Raw genomic sequence first — 14,544 nt, 5'->3', positions numbered from 1 at the left:
ACAGTGGAGACGTGGAATTTGATTTGGGGCCACTCTAGAGCATGCAGGCTGCACCTCCTGCTTCTCCTTTCCAATGACAGATAAGTGCACCCCCTTACCCCCAGCAAGGTTTATTCTTGGCTTGCTGAATGGGTCTAGTAGCTATTTACAATGTATTATTACTAATTGGATAAAGGAGAATAAAAATATTGCTGGATACATTCATGGACTTTCTAAGAGTCAGAGGTGGAAGAGTCCCTGGGAATCATTTAGTTCAAACTCTCCTTCTAACATAAGAAAAAATAAGACCCACATGCAGCAAAATCTGACAGGTAGGGAATGGCTATAACCAAGATCCATCAAAGGACACGGTCAGTGGGCTCCATCTGCTTCCAAACTTAAATGTCCTCTTTGTCCAGACAAAAGTTACTGATCCTGTCCAGCAAGCTTTGCATAAAGCAGTGAGCATCCCGCTGCTGGGTGTGTTTAAACCCAGGCTGGACGCACTCTGACATGGGATTTCGCCCTGGCAGTGACCAGTGGACCTCTGAGGTCCCCGCCACACAATGATCATTCCTTTTGTCATTGCACCTAGGTCGCCCACATTAACCCAGTCACAATTTGCCTGTTGTCCACACAGACGTGAAAGTGGACAAATGGGTGTACGCTGTCTCCAAGCACAAGCTTCCTTCAGCACCTCTAACCACAGAGGCACTGGTCAAATAGCTTGCCCTCGTTCCCGCTGCCCGCGCCACCTCACTTCTGAAGTCCCTGTCAGCATGCATCCACAAGCAGACAGCTGTGTGAGTACGATGCCCACTTGGCCCCCAACCCTAGGCCTGCTCACTAAACCTCGGGGCAGACCCCTCACTCAAGACGTGCTCCTGTCACCTTTGGGCCACGGGATCTCTCAAAGGAGGCGGGAGTACAGGCGCTGCGCTTTTCTAAGCCATATGGCAAGAGCCCCATCTTGCAAGCACACCACTCCTTGCAAACACCGTCAGGCCTCGATGGCTGGTCCTCGATGGCTCGGTCCTCCTTTCCAAAGCGCCCATTCTCTCGCCTCTGCTGCCCTCACCTCACTCCAACTTTCAACGCTGGAGAGGGGGGAAGGAAAATAAAACTCTGAACCCGCTTCCTCTCGCTGCCATTTCTCAGTACTGGAGGGCGTAAGGCGGTGTGAGAGACCCGGGGAGAGGGCGTGCGTCCCGCCGATCGGAACCGGCGGTCGTCAGTGTCTCGGGCCTGCGGAGGTCTCTCTGGCCGGCTTCCCAGGCTGCGGGACTCGCACCTGCGGCGCTGACTGCCCCCGCCTGCCTGGCCCGTCTCGGGTGGGCCCTGATGACCCAAACCGTCCTCCTCACGAGGAAGTCAACGGGTCTCCGGGGATCCCCGCCGCCTCTGTGGCTAAGGGGCGCGCCAGCGTCCGAGTGAGTCCCGGGAGCGGCGGGAGAACGCGGCGCGGGCGGGCGCCCGGCCTCACCTGGTAATCCAGGGAGAACTTCACGCCCTGCTCCACCTCCTCGTGGAAGCACTGCTTGGCGTTGTCCGGCAGCTCGAAGGTGAGCTCGGCCCCGCGGGGCCGCTCGGCCCGCAGCAGGAGCAGCAGCAGGAGCAGCGCGGAGGCGGAGCGCGGGGCCGCGCGGCCCATGATGCGCTCGGTCCGGTCCCGAGGCGGCGGCTGCGGGGCCCAGGGAAGACCGGCCCGGAGAGACGTGGCGCCGGCTGGGCGCTGCGCTTCCGGGACGGCAGGCGGCACAGTGCGCAGGCGCGCGCTCGGAGCGAGCCCCGCCCTGTGCGCCTGCCGCGCGTGCGCGCTGCCACGCTGGGCCAGGGGACACGCCCCCTCCCCCCGCCTCCCGCGCCTCGGAGGGCGGGTCTCCGCGGGGGGGGAGGCGGGGCCTCTCCCCGGCACGCCCCCTCCCCAGAAGAGGGAGGAGCCGTCCGCGGTCCCGCGCGCTCCCGGGCCTGCGGGGCCGAGCATTCCTCCAGGTCCGCCCCGGCCCACCCTCCAGCTGCTTCGGCACGGAGCACGTGGGCTTTTACTCCCTCCACACGGACGCTGCTTTTGACAGCTCTGTAACTTCAGTCTCACACGTCCCTGGCGAACCAGTCTCCTTGTCTAGAAATGGGTGTGCCCAAACCTAACATCCACAGGAGGTGGGGAGCTAGGTGAAAGATAAGGGAACGCTGGGAACCCCAGTAACACTCCTTCCTTCATTCCCGTCCCCTTCCCGAGGTGAAACAGTGTGTGTGTGTTGGGAGGGGGTGTAAGTAAAGATCCATTATTACACCTGCTCTGGGAAAAACGCAAGCGTGCTCACACACAAACGATCTTATGAAAATCCAAGTAAAGTCTCGCAGCGACTTCAGGTATATTTTGGCTGTCAGGACTCGTTGAAAAATTTTCTTGCACAAAACTGTCATTTTTGCACTCTGACTTCTTAAAAGTGCTGAAAGCAGATACCCTGGTTTACTGTCTTACCCATGACCACTCACCTAAGAAGATTCTTTTGTATAATCGTAACTATTGGTATGGTTTTATATTCACTGTGATCTAATAAAGAGAAAAGACATAAATTATGATATCGATACTCAATAAATAATTTATTCCGGAGAGCATTACTAGACGTGGTATGTCTTGATTTCAGGAAAGAATGTTACTACCCATAGAGATAGATCTCTGCTGGGCACATTTCACCATGGATGAGCATGCTAATAATGTGTGAAAACAGCCTGTAGGCTTGGAAATAACATGTATGCATAACAAAGCTATTAATAAAGTGACAGGCATGGAAGAGGTGTTTAGTAGCGTCCCTTAAGTTTCCTTCCCTAGAACTGTCCTATTTCACATTGTTTTTAAGGAACTGACAGAGACCATTGAAGTCATAATCATCTGATCTAGATGCACTAAGTGGAGAAACAAATGACAGATAGAAGACCATGATTGCCTTGGCACGGCTGGAGTGCTCGGCTAAGACTAACAGAAAGAAATTTCAGGCTGGGCACCATGGCTAACGCCTGTTATCACAGCATTCTAGAAGGCGGATGTGGGAGGATTGCTTGAAGCCAGTTCAAGTCCAGCCTGGGCAACATAGTGAGACCTCGTTTCTACAAAAAAAAAAAAAAAAAAAAAAAAAAAAGGAAAAGAAAAGGAAAAAAAAAAAATTAACCAGACATGGTGGTGTGGGCATGTAGTCCCAGCTACTTGGGATGCTGAGGTGGGAGGATTGCTTGACACCAGGAGTTTGAAGCGACAGTGAACTGCGATGGCACTATTGCACTCCAACATGGGTGACAAAGGGAGACCCCATCTCCAAAAACCAAAATAACTTTCTCCCGATTAAATGTTAAGTCCTACATTTAAGTTCCAAGAAAACACCTGCATAAGTTGAGGGGAGGAGCTGACTTTTTGAAGTCACTCAAGTGAGAGCAAGCAGAGTTACACAAGCAGGCTGTCGGCTGGGACATCTCAGTTCTCCTCCAGGCATCCTATTAAGGCTAGATTACTTCCTTATACGGCAGGCTCAGGGCGACATCCCAAGAGGAACCACGCACAAGCAGCAAGGCCCCCTGAGACCTAAGCTTCAGACCTTTTCCAGTATGACTTTCTCCACATTCTGTTGCAAAGCAAGGCCAGCCCAGATTCAAGGAGGTGGGAAAATGGAATCTACCTCTGGATTCTAGGAGTTGCAAAGTCACGTTGCAAAGGAGGAGCATACTGGGATGGAAGGAATTATGGCTGTTACGCCTCTTCCCTAGTACCCAGACTCCCTCAGCTTATCAGTGGCTAAACCAGGAAGTGAATCCAAATCTGCTTAATTCTGAAGACGACCAGCTTCCCACTAATCACACTGCCTCTACCCATACCACAGGGAACACTTGCCCTACACGTTCCACGTGGCAAACCTTGGACCAAAGCATGAATCTGATACTGAGGTACATTTCAGCTCACACAGTAAATGACTTTCTAGAACTAGAGATTTCCAAAAATAGAATGAATAAGGATAGTGCATTTTTCATCTCTGAAAATATTCAAACAGATGCAGGTGAACAACCAACCCCTTAGCAACAATAGAGATGATTCATGAACCTGGGTGACAGATTATAATGGTGTGTGACCGCTAAGGCTCCTTCCAACCTTTATATTGTATGATATATGGTACTAAAGGTAGGATAACTTGAAAGAAAAACCAAAAATGTTTCCTAGCCACTTTAGTCCTGGGGTGACTTCTGTGAAGGCCTTTTAAAACAGCAAATTAAAAAAACACACACACAAATAATAAAACACAAATAATAAAAAAATTAAAGCAGTAAATAAAAATGAGAATTTTAACAGATGCAAAAAAGTGCAAAAAAATTCAACATCCATTCATGCTAATAAAAACTTTAGCAAAACAGAAATAATAGACAACGTCCTTAATGTCATAAAATATAACACATTTAGAGCAGACATCATGATTAATGATAAACATTGAAGTATTTTTCTTCAAACTTTCGAGTAAGACATAAATGCCTGCTATCACAGCTGCTAATTAACATTGTCTCAGAAATTCTAGTGGGAAAGGTTGGGCAAGAAAACTAAATAAAAGGACAATAATTGGGTATATAAACACCCGATTAGTGCTTATGTTTAAGGGGAAGGAAAATGCAGAACTGGCACCCAAGGGAGGCTCACGAATTTTCACATTCTGACTTTCATTAACTGAACATTTATGTTTTACTTCTCTAAATATGTACAGATGCTTCTTGGCTCACAGTGGGGTTACATCTGAATAAACCCATCGTGAATTGGAAACATCCTAAGTTATATGTGTTATCATGAGATGAGCAGTAGAAGGTAGACCCATCTGTGCCCTAAAGCAGAATTTTATCATTGCTTCATGCAACAGGAGCATTCCCTAGCATGCCATTAGGATGTTGAAACGAAAGCCAGGTTCATCCATGACTCATGCAGGTAATTGATGGTGAAGAACAAAAGCAACACAGTCACTGTGTGTATTGACCAAAGCAAATGGAAACTGCAGACCGCGTAACGTTGCCGTGGAGCTATAACCAGAGCCCGCTTTTCCCTGAACAAACCAGAGAAAGGTGACACACGCTGCCCTCCTGAGACTCACCAACTTATCCAGAATAACTGTTTTGTGGCTGTCAAGCATTTAACTATCCCTCCTATGGGGAAATCCCAAACTAGGTGGGAGATTAACCTGCCTCTCATCACAGAGCCAAAGAGGGGCAGACAGCCTCTCTCCCTCTGCTCCCGGATGCCAGGGTTTGTGGGCATGGGACCCAGGCTCTGCCTACTGGATCCCCTTGTGTCTGAATTGTGAGGGGGTGTCTAGAGAGGTAGAATCAGAGAACACAATGGTGGTTACCAGAGGATAGGGAGTGGTGGGTTGGGGAAATGGCCAATGACTACAAAATTTCAGTTATATAAGAGGAATACATTCAAGAGAATTACTGTACAACATGGTGTCTATGGTTAATAACAACACATCTACACTTGAAAATCGCTGAGAGTGTCTTTTAAGTGTTCTTGCCACACAAAATGGTATATGGAGTAATATGTATGTTAATTAGCTCAATGTAGCCATTCCACAATGTATGCATATTTTAAAACATTATGTTGTACATTTCGAACATAAATAATTTTTATGTTAATTAAACAAACAAATTTAAATTGAAAGAGAAAAAAACACTTCAATCTTTAAGCTTTTGACAGGAAAATATTGTGACTAAATGGCAACAGAATGATCTTTAAAAATTGAAAAGCTTTTTGCAATTCACACGTTATGTTGAATTCATGGAAATGACTCATATTCTCCCTTAAGTGTGAGGTAAAGAAATACTAATATCTTAAATATAAGAAGAGAAAAATCCATGTGCCCACTCACCATGCATGAGTTACATTTTCCTTGTGCTAAAAATTTAAAATTCTTCTTACCCCATTGGGTCTTTGTTTCTAGAGAAATAAATATAATTTCTTCAGCTCTTAAAAAGAGAAAAAGTAAAAAGAAACATCGTGTAACTTTTTGTCTCACCTGCAACATGGTGGAGTGGAAAGAGAATGAAATTCAAGACCTGCTCATTAATGTTGTGGCATTAATGTTTTGACATTCTGTTCCTGTCTGGGAGTCCACGTCTGAAACTCTAAAACAGAGGCTGAGGCTGGGGATTGGGTGGGTTGATACTGAAGGTTTTCTTCTTCCAATTATCAAGACTTTTGATAATTTCAAACAGCAAGCTTGAACTTCTTTTCTTCAATTTAAAAGAAAACCACAAAGAAAAGAAGAAAAATAAACGAAGGAAGGGAAGAAGGGAGGGAGAGAGAATGGAAAGGAGGAAGAGAAGGAAAGGAACAGTCATCTCACGTGGTGTATGTATGAGAGACGGTTAAGATAGGCCATGCTACAGTAAAAATCAACCCCCAGATTCCACGGCTCAGCCAAAGTTTATTTCTTGGCTATTGTATGTTTTTCACAGGTTCAGAGGCAGAGATCTCTTCCATGTATTCATTCAGGGACCCTGACTGACAGAGAACCCCATAATCTTGAAATTTTTTCACCTCAAACACACATCTCAGTTACAGCAACAGGGAAAGAGAAGGTGAGATCTCACGCCAGCAATAATGCATCAGCTTGGAAGAGACACACGTGACTTCCACCCACAGCCCATGGTCTTGAATTGATCTCCTGGCCCCGCTAAAGCCCAAGGTGAATGAGATTTGTCTTCCACGTATCTAGAAGGAGGGGACAACTGAATGTTGGTGAATACCAGTTATATTTGCCACATCACGGTAAAATGCGTAATAATAAAAACAGAACAAAGACTTGCAGTTTCTGGTAAAGACAAGTTCGATGATTAGAACAAACAACTAAAAATGCAACTTTAAAAATGGGGCTGGAACACTGGACGGTTCCAAGGGAGGTGCAGGGTTCATTCTGGGGGGACTGGAAGGACTTTGAAAGCAGCCCAGGGAGGGAGCCAAAGCCGGGTGACGGCCGCCCAGGGAGAACGGACCAAGACAGGGTGGGGCGTGTCCGCACCTGGAACGTGCAGCCGGCTCGGGGGTCGGGGGACGTCACCCCCTTGGTGATCCATTCGGATCCTGTGCTTACCTCATCCCTCCTGCAACCCACGGTCCGGAGAGCCCCGCCAGGCTGAGGGGGCCCGGGGTGGTTCGTGCAGATCTGAGCCACGGCTCCTGCCTGGTGCTGTAAGTTGTCAGCTGGATCAAGGAAGAAGTTTGGACTAGCGCCAGCGGGATGGAACTGCCCGTCCCACAGAAAGAGGCAGAGTTGAAAGCAGGGAAACAGGCCATAAGGCCTAGAAGGCCCACCCCCAACAAAACTCAAACTGAAGGCCGTGCCAGAGAGCTTGGCAACGAATACACCAGTTTGACCCCAACCAGGAAGACTGAGCTCAGAGAAGGAGAGAGGCCATTGGGAAAGGAAGGGCTAATTTCACCTGCAAACAAACCCCAGGGGAAGACCACCCACCCAGCAACCTGACTGCATCCGAGGAGCGCAGCATCGGAGGGAGGTTGGGGAGTGATAACACGGGGAGAAATGCCAGATACAGGTGACGGGGGATGGAGGCAGCAGACCGCTTTGCCATGTATGTACCTATGCAATAATCCTGCATGTTCTGCACATGTACCCCAGAACCTGAAGTGCAATAAAATATACATTTTTAAAAAAGAATTACCAAGCCAAAATTGAAGGGAAAAACAATAATTTAGAAAGAGAAGCATTCTCACAAGTTACTTTTCCAATGACGGCATTGGCCAATCCTGAATATTTTGAATTTTCATTTTTACAGTCTCACAGGGAGAGTGGACAAAAACCGGAGCCCTAAGGAGGATGCTGAGGGCTCATCGTTTCACTTCCTGCACAGAAACTGTTACCCTCAGATACTACATTAAATTCAAACTCTTGCCTTCACAGAAGCAGCGCATCCTCTCTTATCCTGACTATTTCAACTCATCCCAATCATCATCCATATTCTACGAGGTCCAGTCTCCACTTGGGCCCCACGTGCTATGGCGACCATGGTCATATCCAACTACATGGCTTTGCTTGTGTTATTTATATGTCTAGAAGGATCTGCTAGCTCCATTTGGTAACCCCATCCCACTCACACTCTCTACAAAACCTCTTTCTCCTCTTACAGCCTATGATACCCTCCCTTCTCCCTTTATATAATCATTCCTTGATCTTCCTCCTGTTTCAGGGGAGTTCCTTATAGTACTTTGTTAAAAATTGAGGCTTAATTGACATGCAATACCTTGCATATATGTAAATTGTACAATTAGGTAAGTTATCACATACACCTGTGCAACCATCATCTTAAGCATAAACAAATCTATTTCCTGCAAAAGCGTTCTCATTTTTTTGTAATCCCTTCTTCTGTCTCTCCCCATTCTTGTCCTCCATTCCTGAAACCGTTGATCAGCTTTCTGTCACAATACATTAGTTAGCATGTTCGAGAATTCTGTATAAATGGAATCATACAATAGCATTGTTTTTTAGTATGGCTCTTTAATCTTTGCATAGTCATTTTACTATGCATCCATGTTGTAACAGATGCCAATAGTTTGTTCCTTTTTATTGCTGAGTAAAATTCCATTGTCCATATGAGTTTACTTCTTGTCTCTCTAATCTATTCATTGATCTATTGCTCTACCTTTATGCCAATACCATACTGTTTTGATTACCATAGCTTTATAATAAATTTCAAAATCTTAGAGAGCTAGTTCTCCAACTCCATTCTTTTTTAAAGCTGTATTGGCTATTGTAGGTCCTTTGCATCTCCAAGTGAATTTTCTAATCATTTTTTTAATTTCTAGAAAAATACCTGCATAAATAAAACAAACATATATCAATGACTGGTTTTTCCCAAAGGAACAAAATATAACTCATTCAACAAATAGTGCCAGAAAAATTAGATATCCATGTGCAATAACAATGAACTTGGACCCATATCTCACACCACATACAAAAATCAACTCAGATGGATCACAGACCTAAATGTAAAAGCAAAAGCTATAAAACTTCTAGAAGAAAAATGGACAAAATATTTATGACCTTGAACTAGGTAGAACTTTCTTAGATAAGACACCAAAACGCAATCTGTATGAAAGAACAAATTGATAGATTTCAAAAAAATTCAAAATTTCTGCTTTTTAAAAGATTCTGGTAAGAGAATAAAAAGATGAGCCACAAACTGGAACAAAATATTTGCAAAACATACCCTGTTAGAGGATGATCCAAAAGACAAAAAGAACTCCCAAGACTCAACAGTAGGAAAACAAACAGTAGAATTGTTTAAATGAGCAAAAGATTTCAACAGACACTCCTTCAAGGATATATGGATGTCAAGAAGCACTTGAAAAGATGCTCAGCATTTTTACTCATTAAAGATATTGAGATGGTAATTATAATGAGCTACTACTACACATCTAGAAGAATAGCTCAAATTAAAACAACGATAGCAAGTGCTGGCAAAGATATGAAGGAACTGGAACTCTCATACACTGCTGGTAGGAATGTCAAATGATACAATCATTTCAGAAAACAATTTTGTAGTTTCTTAGTTTCTTAAAAATTAAATATATACCTACCATTTAATTCAGCCATCCCACTCCTAAGTATTTACAAAAGAAAAAAAGGAAGCATATATCTGTACAAAATCTTGTATATGAATTGTAGTAGCTTTATTTGTAAAATTCCCAAACTGGCAACCACCCAACTGATCATCAGAAAGTGAGTGGATAAACAAATTGTATTGTGATACAATTTGTATTATGATACAATTCTTTTTATTGCTCAGCAATAAAAAGAAATGAACTAGGGATACCTGAGACCACTTGGGTGAATCTCTAAATGATTACACTAAGTGAAAGGGCCAGATGCAATGGAGTATATGCTGTAGAATTTCACCTGTATAAAACTCTAGAAAATGCAAGTTAGCCGGGCGTGGTGGCTCAAGCCTGTAATCCCAGCACTTTGGGAGGCTGAGGAGGGAGGATCACAAGGTCAAGAGATCGAGACCATCCTGGTCAGCATGGTGAAACCCCGTCTCTACTAAAAATACAAAAAACTAGCTGGGCATGGTGGCGCGTGCCTGTAATCCCAGCTACTCAGGAGGCTGAGGCAGGAGGAGAATTGCCTGAACCCAGGAGGCGGAGGTTGTGGTGAGCCGAGATCGCGCCATTGCACTCCAGCCTGGGTAACGAGAGCGAAACTCCATCTCAAAAAAAAAAAAAAGAAAAAGAAAAGAAAATACAAGTTAATATGTTAATATGACAAGAAGCAAAGCAGTAGGTGCTGGAGATGAGATTCAAAGGGGATGTGCAGACTTTTAGTGGCAATTAAAATGTTCATTATCAATGAGAACACATGGACACAGGGAGGGGAACAAGACATACCAGGGCCTGTTGGGGGCTAGGGGAGTGAGAGGAGGGAATTTACGAGGACGAGTCAATAGATGCAGCAAACCGCCATGGCACACGGAACCTACGTCACAAACCTGCACATTCTGCACATGTATCCCGGAAATTAAAGTAAAAGAAGTTTAAAAGAAGAAAGAAAAAAAAGAAAATGTTCATTTTCTTGATTGTGATGATGGTTCACGGTGTATACTTATGTCAAAAGGATCAAATTGTACCTTATATGCATGTGATTGGAAATCATTTATACCTCAGCAATGCTGCTCACAATAATATGTAAATAATTTTATTCCAAAACATGTATTAACTTAGAAACAATGGATAATTTCTTAGAATAATGCAACCTTCCAAATCTGACTCAAGAATAAATATGAAACCTGAATAGCTGGAGTGGTAGATGCTGTTTGGATGCTCTGTATAGATTCCCTTTACCAGATAGCTCACTCATCCCCTGCTGCTCTGTTAACTGCTAAGTTTTTACAGCTTCCCCCTTCTCCCAAGAATTACCCTAAATCTGGGTCAGAAAAAAATAGCATCTTCTCCTCAGCCCACAGTCTATGACTGACTAAAGCAAGAATAAAAATAGGAGCCTCCGTGCACTAAAGAGGGACGATTCGGCAGCGAGATGCCTTCTCTCTACGTGCCTCCTCTGGGAATCCAGCCAAAGCTAGACCTTACCTGAGATCACCTCTTTCTGGGCCTTTCCTTCTGCTCAGTCCTGCCTCCCTACCTTCCTTAGAGGTTTTCTCTGACGATCACTCCCTCAGTACAACACAGGAGCCCAAATCACTGTCTCAGTTGTTGGTTTCACTAAACCCAACGTGAGAACCCCTATCACCATTAAGTAAATGCAATTAGTATTTTCAGTCTGAAGCTCAAGTACTTGATTAAAAAAAAAAAAAAAAAAAGGGCTCTGGACCCAGATTGCCAGACTAGGGAGTTCCAATCTCAAATTACTGCTTCCCAGCTGAGTGACTTCGACCAGGTCACCTAATCCCTCCAAGCCTTGGTTTCCTCATTTGTGAATGAAGACAATAATTGTACCTACACACTATGCACATGCGTGTATGAATGTGCATACATTAATGTACACACACACACACACACACACACACACACACACACGAGTCTCACCTGGTCCAGATGATTTTATCAGCAAGATCTACTTACAAGAAAAACCTGTGAGTACACAGTCAAGAAACATTTCATTCCAAACCTAAACATTTCCAGAGAATGTAAAATGAGGGATCATTCCCCAGCACATGTTATGAGGCTAACCTAAACCTGATACTGAGCCAGACAAAGAGTATGAAAAGGGAAGACTCTAGGCTAAAATCATAATCAAAGTATTAGTTTTGCTTTATTCATTTTGGTTGTACATGCATGCTGTAAGGACCCAATTTCATTTTTGTTTCATATGGAAAACACATTTTCTCATCACCGTTTGTTGACCTGCAGTGCCACCGCTATCACACCTAAATTTTCCCTCTATTCAAGGTTGTGTGCCAGGCCCTCTATTCTGTTTTTGTCATCAGTTTATCTGTTACTGCATCTTAACACAGTATTTTAATTACTGTAACTTTTTAAATCTTGTCATCTGATACCATAATCTTCCAAATATCGTTACTATTCTTCAAAATTGTCTTAGCTATTTTCAGTTCTTTGCTCTTCTGTATGAATTACAGAATCATTTGTCATTTTTAATGAAAAGTCTCATGGATATTTTCATTGTGATCACATTAAGGGAAATCAAGTTATGCTATCCTCCCAGCAATATCTGAGAGCATGGGAAAAAGTATCATAGTCACAGTAACGCTTACTACCTAGTAATAGGATGAAAAAGAAATGTATACAACAATCTCTATGAAGAAATCTAAACACTTTAATGAGGGATTAAAAATAAAGATGAACTTTTTAGCGTAACAATTTATGCTTCTGGATTGGAAGATTTGATCTTTTACTAAATGTTAATTAGTACCAAATAACTAAATGATATCATAGAATACTAATCATAATCCCAGTACAATATTGCTACTTAATAAAATAGTTTCAAGAAATAATTTGTCCAGTGAAGCGAACTGAGAGGGGACTTGACCCACAATTTGTGAAAGCAAATTGAAACTCTACAATAATTTAAATGATGAGTGTGATGCTGGTACAGAAAGACAAATACATCAGTGGAATGTCACAGAATGAAACAGAATGGGATGGAGGAGTTCAATAACTTTAAAATAAAGAATGTAGCATATTATAAAGATGACATTTCAAATCAGTGAGTGATATAAGGATGCTTTTGGCTTTAAGTAAACTGAAAACTAACTACAGCTATATTAAATGATACAAGAATATATCATCTCACATACAGGAAGCTCAGAGGTGGTGTGGGCTCCAGGCATTACATCATTGGATCCATTTTTCTGCTGGGCTCTTGGCTCTGCCTTCTTTATCTTTAGACTCTATCCTCCCATTGTTACAAGATGTCAAACCAAACAAGCAAATAAATAAAGTATCTGGACATGTCCAGTAAAAGAATGTCCTTCAGTCATGGGATAAATGTCCTTTTATTCCCTCACTTGGTCTGGCTTAGGTCCTGTACCCATCCCTGGATCTAAGGCATTGACGAGGGGAAAGCCATGTGCTGACTGGCTTATGCTGGAGCCCTTAACCAATCACAGGGAAGGAGAATGAAATTGCCATGACTAATTTAGAACAATCAGGACTCCTCTTTGAGCTGGGGATGGGGTCAGCTTCCCTGGCATCAAAAAAGATGCAGAGTTATAAGGTGGCTTCATGAACAAAGTCAGGATCTGATAGGAAGGAGAAGGAGGAATCAAACTGGGGAGACAACCAATATTGCCTACTGCAGCAAAACCAGGATTAACAACTTAATTGTAATAGGATAATAAAAAAAATTAACTTAGACTGTTAACTCTCATACAGCCTTTGTGTCCAAGGCCAGGAGTGTCTGTGATGCTGCCAAAGGAGAGAGATGGCTCCAGAAGGAAGCTCCAGGTGGATTTATGTCATTAGGCTGATATTTGGACAGGTTCACATTGTCAAGACTTCCACCTCTTCTATCTTTTCATTACTTCTTTCTCTTCTGTTCCACTTTCCTCCAACCCTCATGCATAAGGAATATCTTTTCCTTCATTCAGGACCATTAGATTTTCATTCTATGATTTCAAAAGGCACCAGTCTCTGCTAGAGTGGATCACAGAATCACTTTTAGATTAGGAGTATAGGTGAAAATCGTCAGACTCTCTTCCCTATGTTGCAGTCATGAGATATTGTTATAGCTATAAAACACTGGTCTCCTTTGATATCCGGAGGCCTATTTCTTAGTTTTAGCATCCATCATCAGGCAAATTGTGTGATGCAGACCCTGTCCTTCCTACTATATGCGTGACATTTTGTAATCAGATTAGAGCAGATGGAGTGCTATGAATTTCTCTGTATCACCCTTGGATGTAGGTATGTCTGTGTTTTAAATTTTCCTTAGTAAAAGTAAAATTGATCCTAGGTTCATCTCCTTCTAAAAAAGAAAGTCATCTCAGTCATCATGAACCTTTCCCCCACTCTGTGGAGGTCTTCAGCAGTTCATAGCATTCAAGTTCAGGGAACCCTTTGACGTTCATGCTCAGTAACAACCACATTGACGTGTTCATTATCCAAGCAGTAGGGTTTCTTCAAGGCAGGTGACTCAGATGCCTTTCTGCCACACTTAACGCAGCCCTGGCTAGCAAGAGGCACTGTACACCACTCCCCTCTGAGGTTTTCCTCTGAAAAAGAGCAAGTTCCACTCAAGGAACGCCAAACCTCCAAGCCTTTAGACAGACAGCCCTCCAAACAATTCTACTTTTGTTTTGTTAAATCATCATTAACACTTTTGTTTGGAATATTCAGATAAATTTCTAGTAAATGTAATTATAGAAATGGTATAATACGTAGAGCTTATGTGACAGAATTTTTTACTTGGGAATAATCTGAATGAGATTCTCAGCCCTCATAATCTCTGCTCAAAGGATTTGAAAACAATATGGACTTCTTCCCTAAAGTTAGAAGTGGGGAACAAACGTCCTAAAACTCATCTCTTTTTTTTTTTTTTAATTAACTGA

General features: G+C 43.3%; 1 protein-coding gene across 8 annotated transcripts in view; it reads right to left on the bottom strand.

Annotated features, from left to right (window-relative positions):
• Positions 1 to 1,758, bottom strand: part of TMED3 (transmembrane p24 trafficking protein 3) — a 64,031-nt gene extending 62,273 nt beyond the window's left edge. For 6 of the 8 annotated variants that reach the window (XR_012517810.1, XR_012517807.1, XR_012517808.1 and 3 more), the window contains exon 1: positions 1,463 to 1,755. Coding sequence is in view for 3 of the 8 variants with exons in the window: in XM_074399917.1 (XP_074256018.1) it covers positions 1,463 to 1,630 (168 nt within the window). In the remaining 5 variants the exon portion in view is untranslated. Of the gene's footprint in view, positions 1 to 1,462 lie in introns of all 8 variants that reach the window. The other 2 variants (XM_074399915.1, XM_003921693.4) reach the window with 2 other exon arrangements.
• Between the last annotated feature and the right edge of the window lie 12,786 nt (positions 1,759 to 14,544).

The sequence above is a fragment of the Saimiri boliviensis genome, chromosome 5 (assembly GCF_048565385.1).
Source record: "Saimiri boliviensis isolate mSaiBol1 chromosome 5, mSaiBol1.pri, whole genome shotgun sequence".
Lineage (NCBI taxonomy): Eukaryota > Metazoa > Chordata > Mammalia > Primates > Cebidae > Saimiri > Saimiri boliviensis.
Note: the sequence above shows the minus strand (reverse complement) of the source record. Positions and strands in the feature narration are given on the sequence as shown.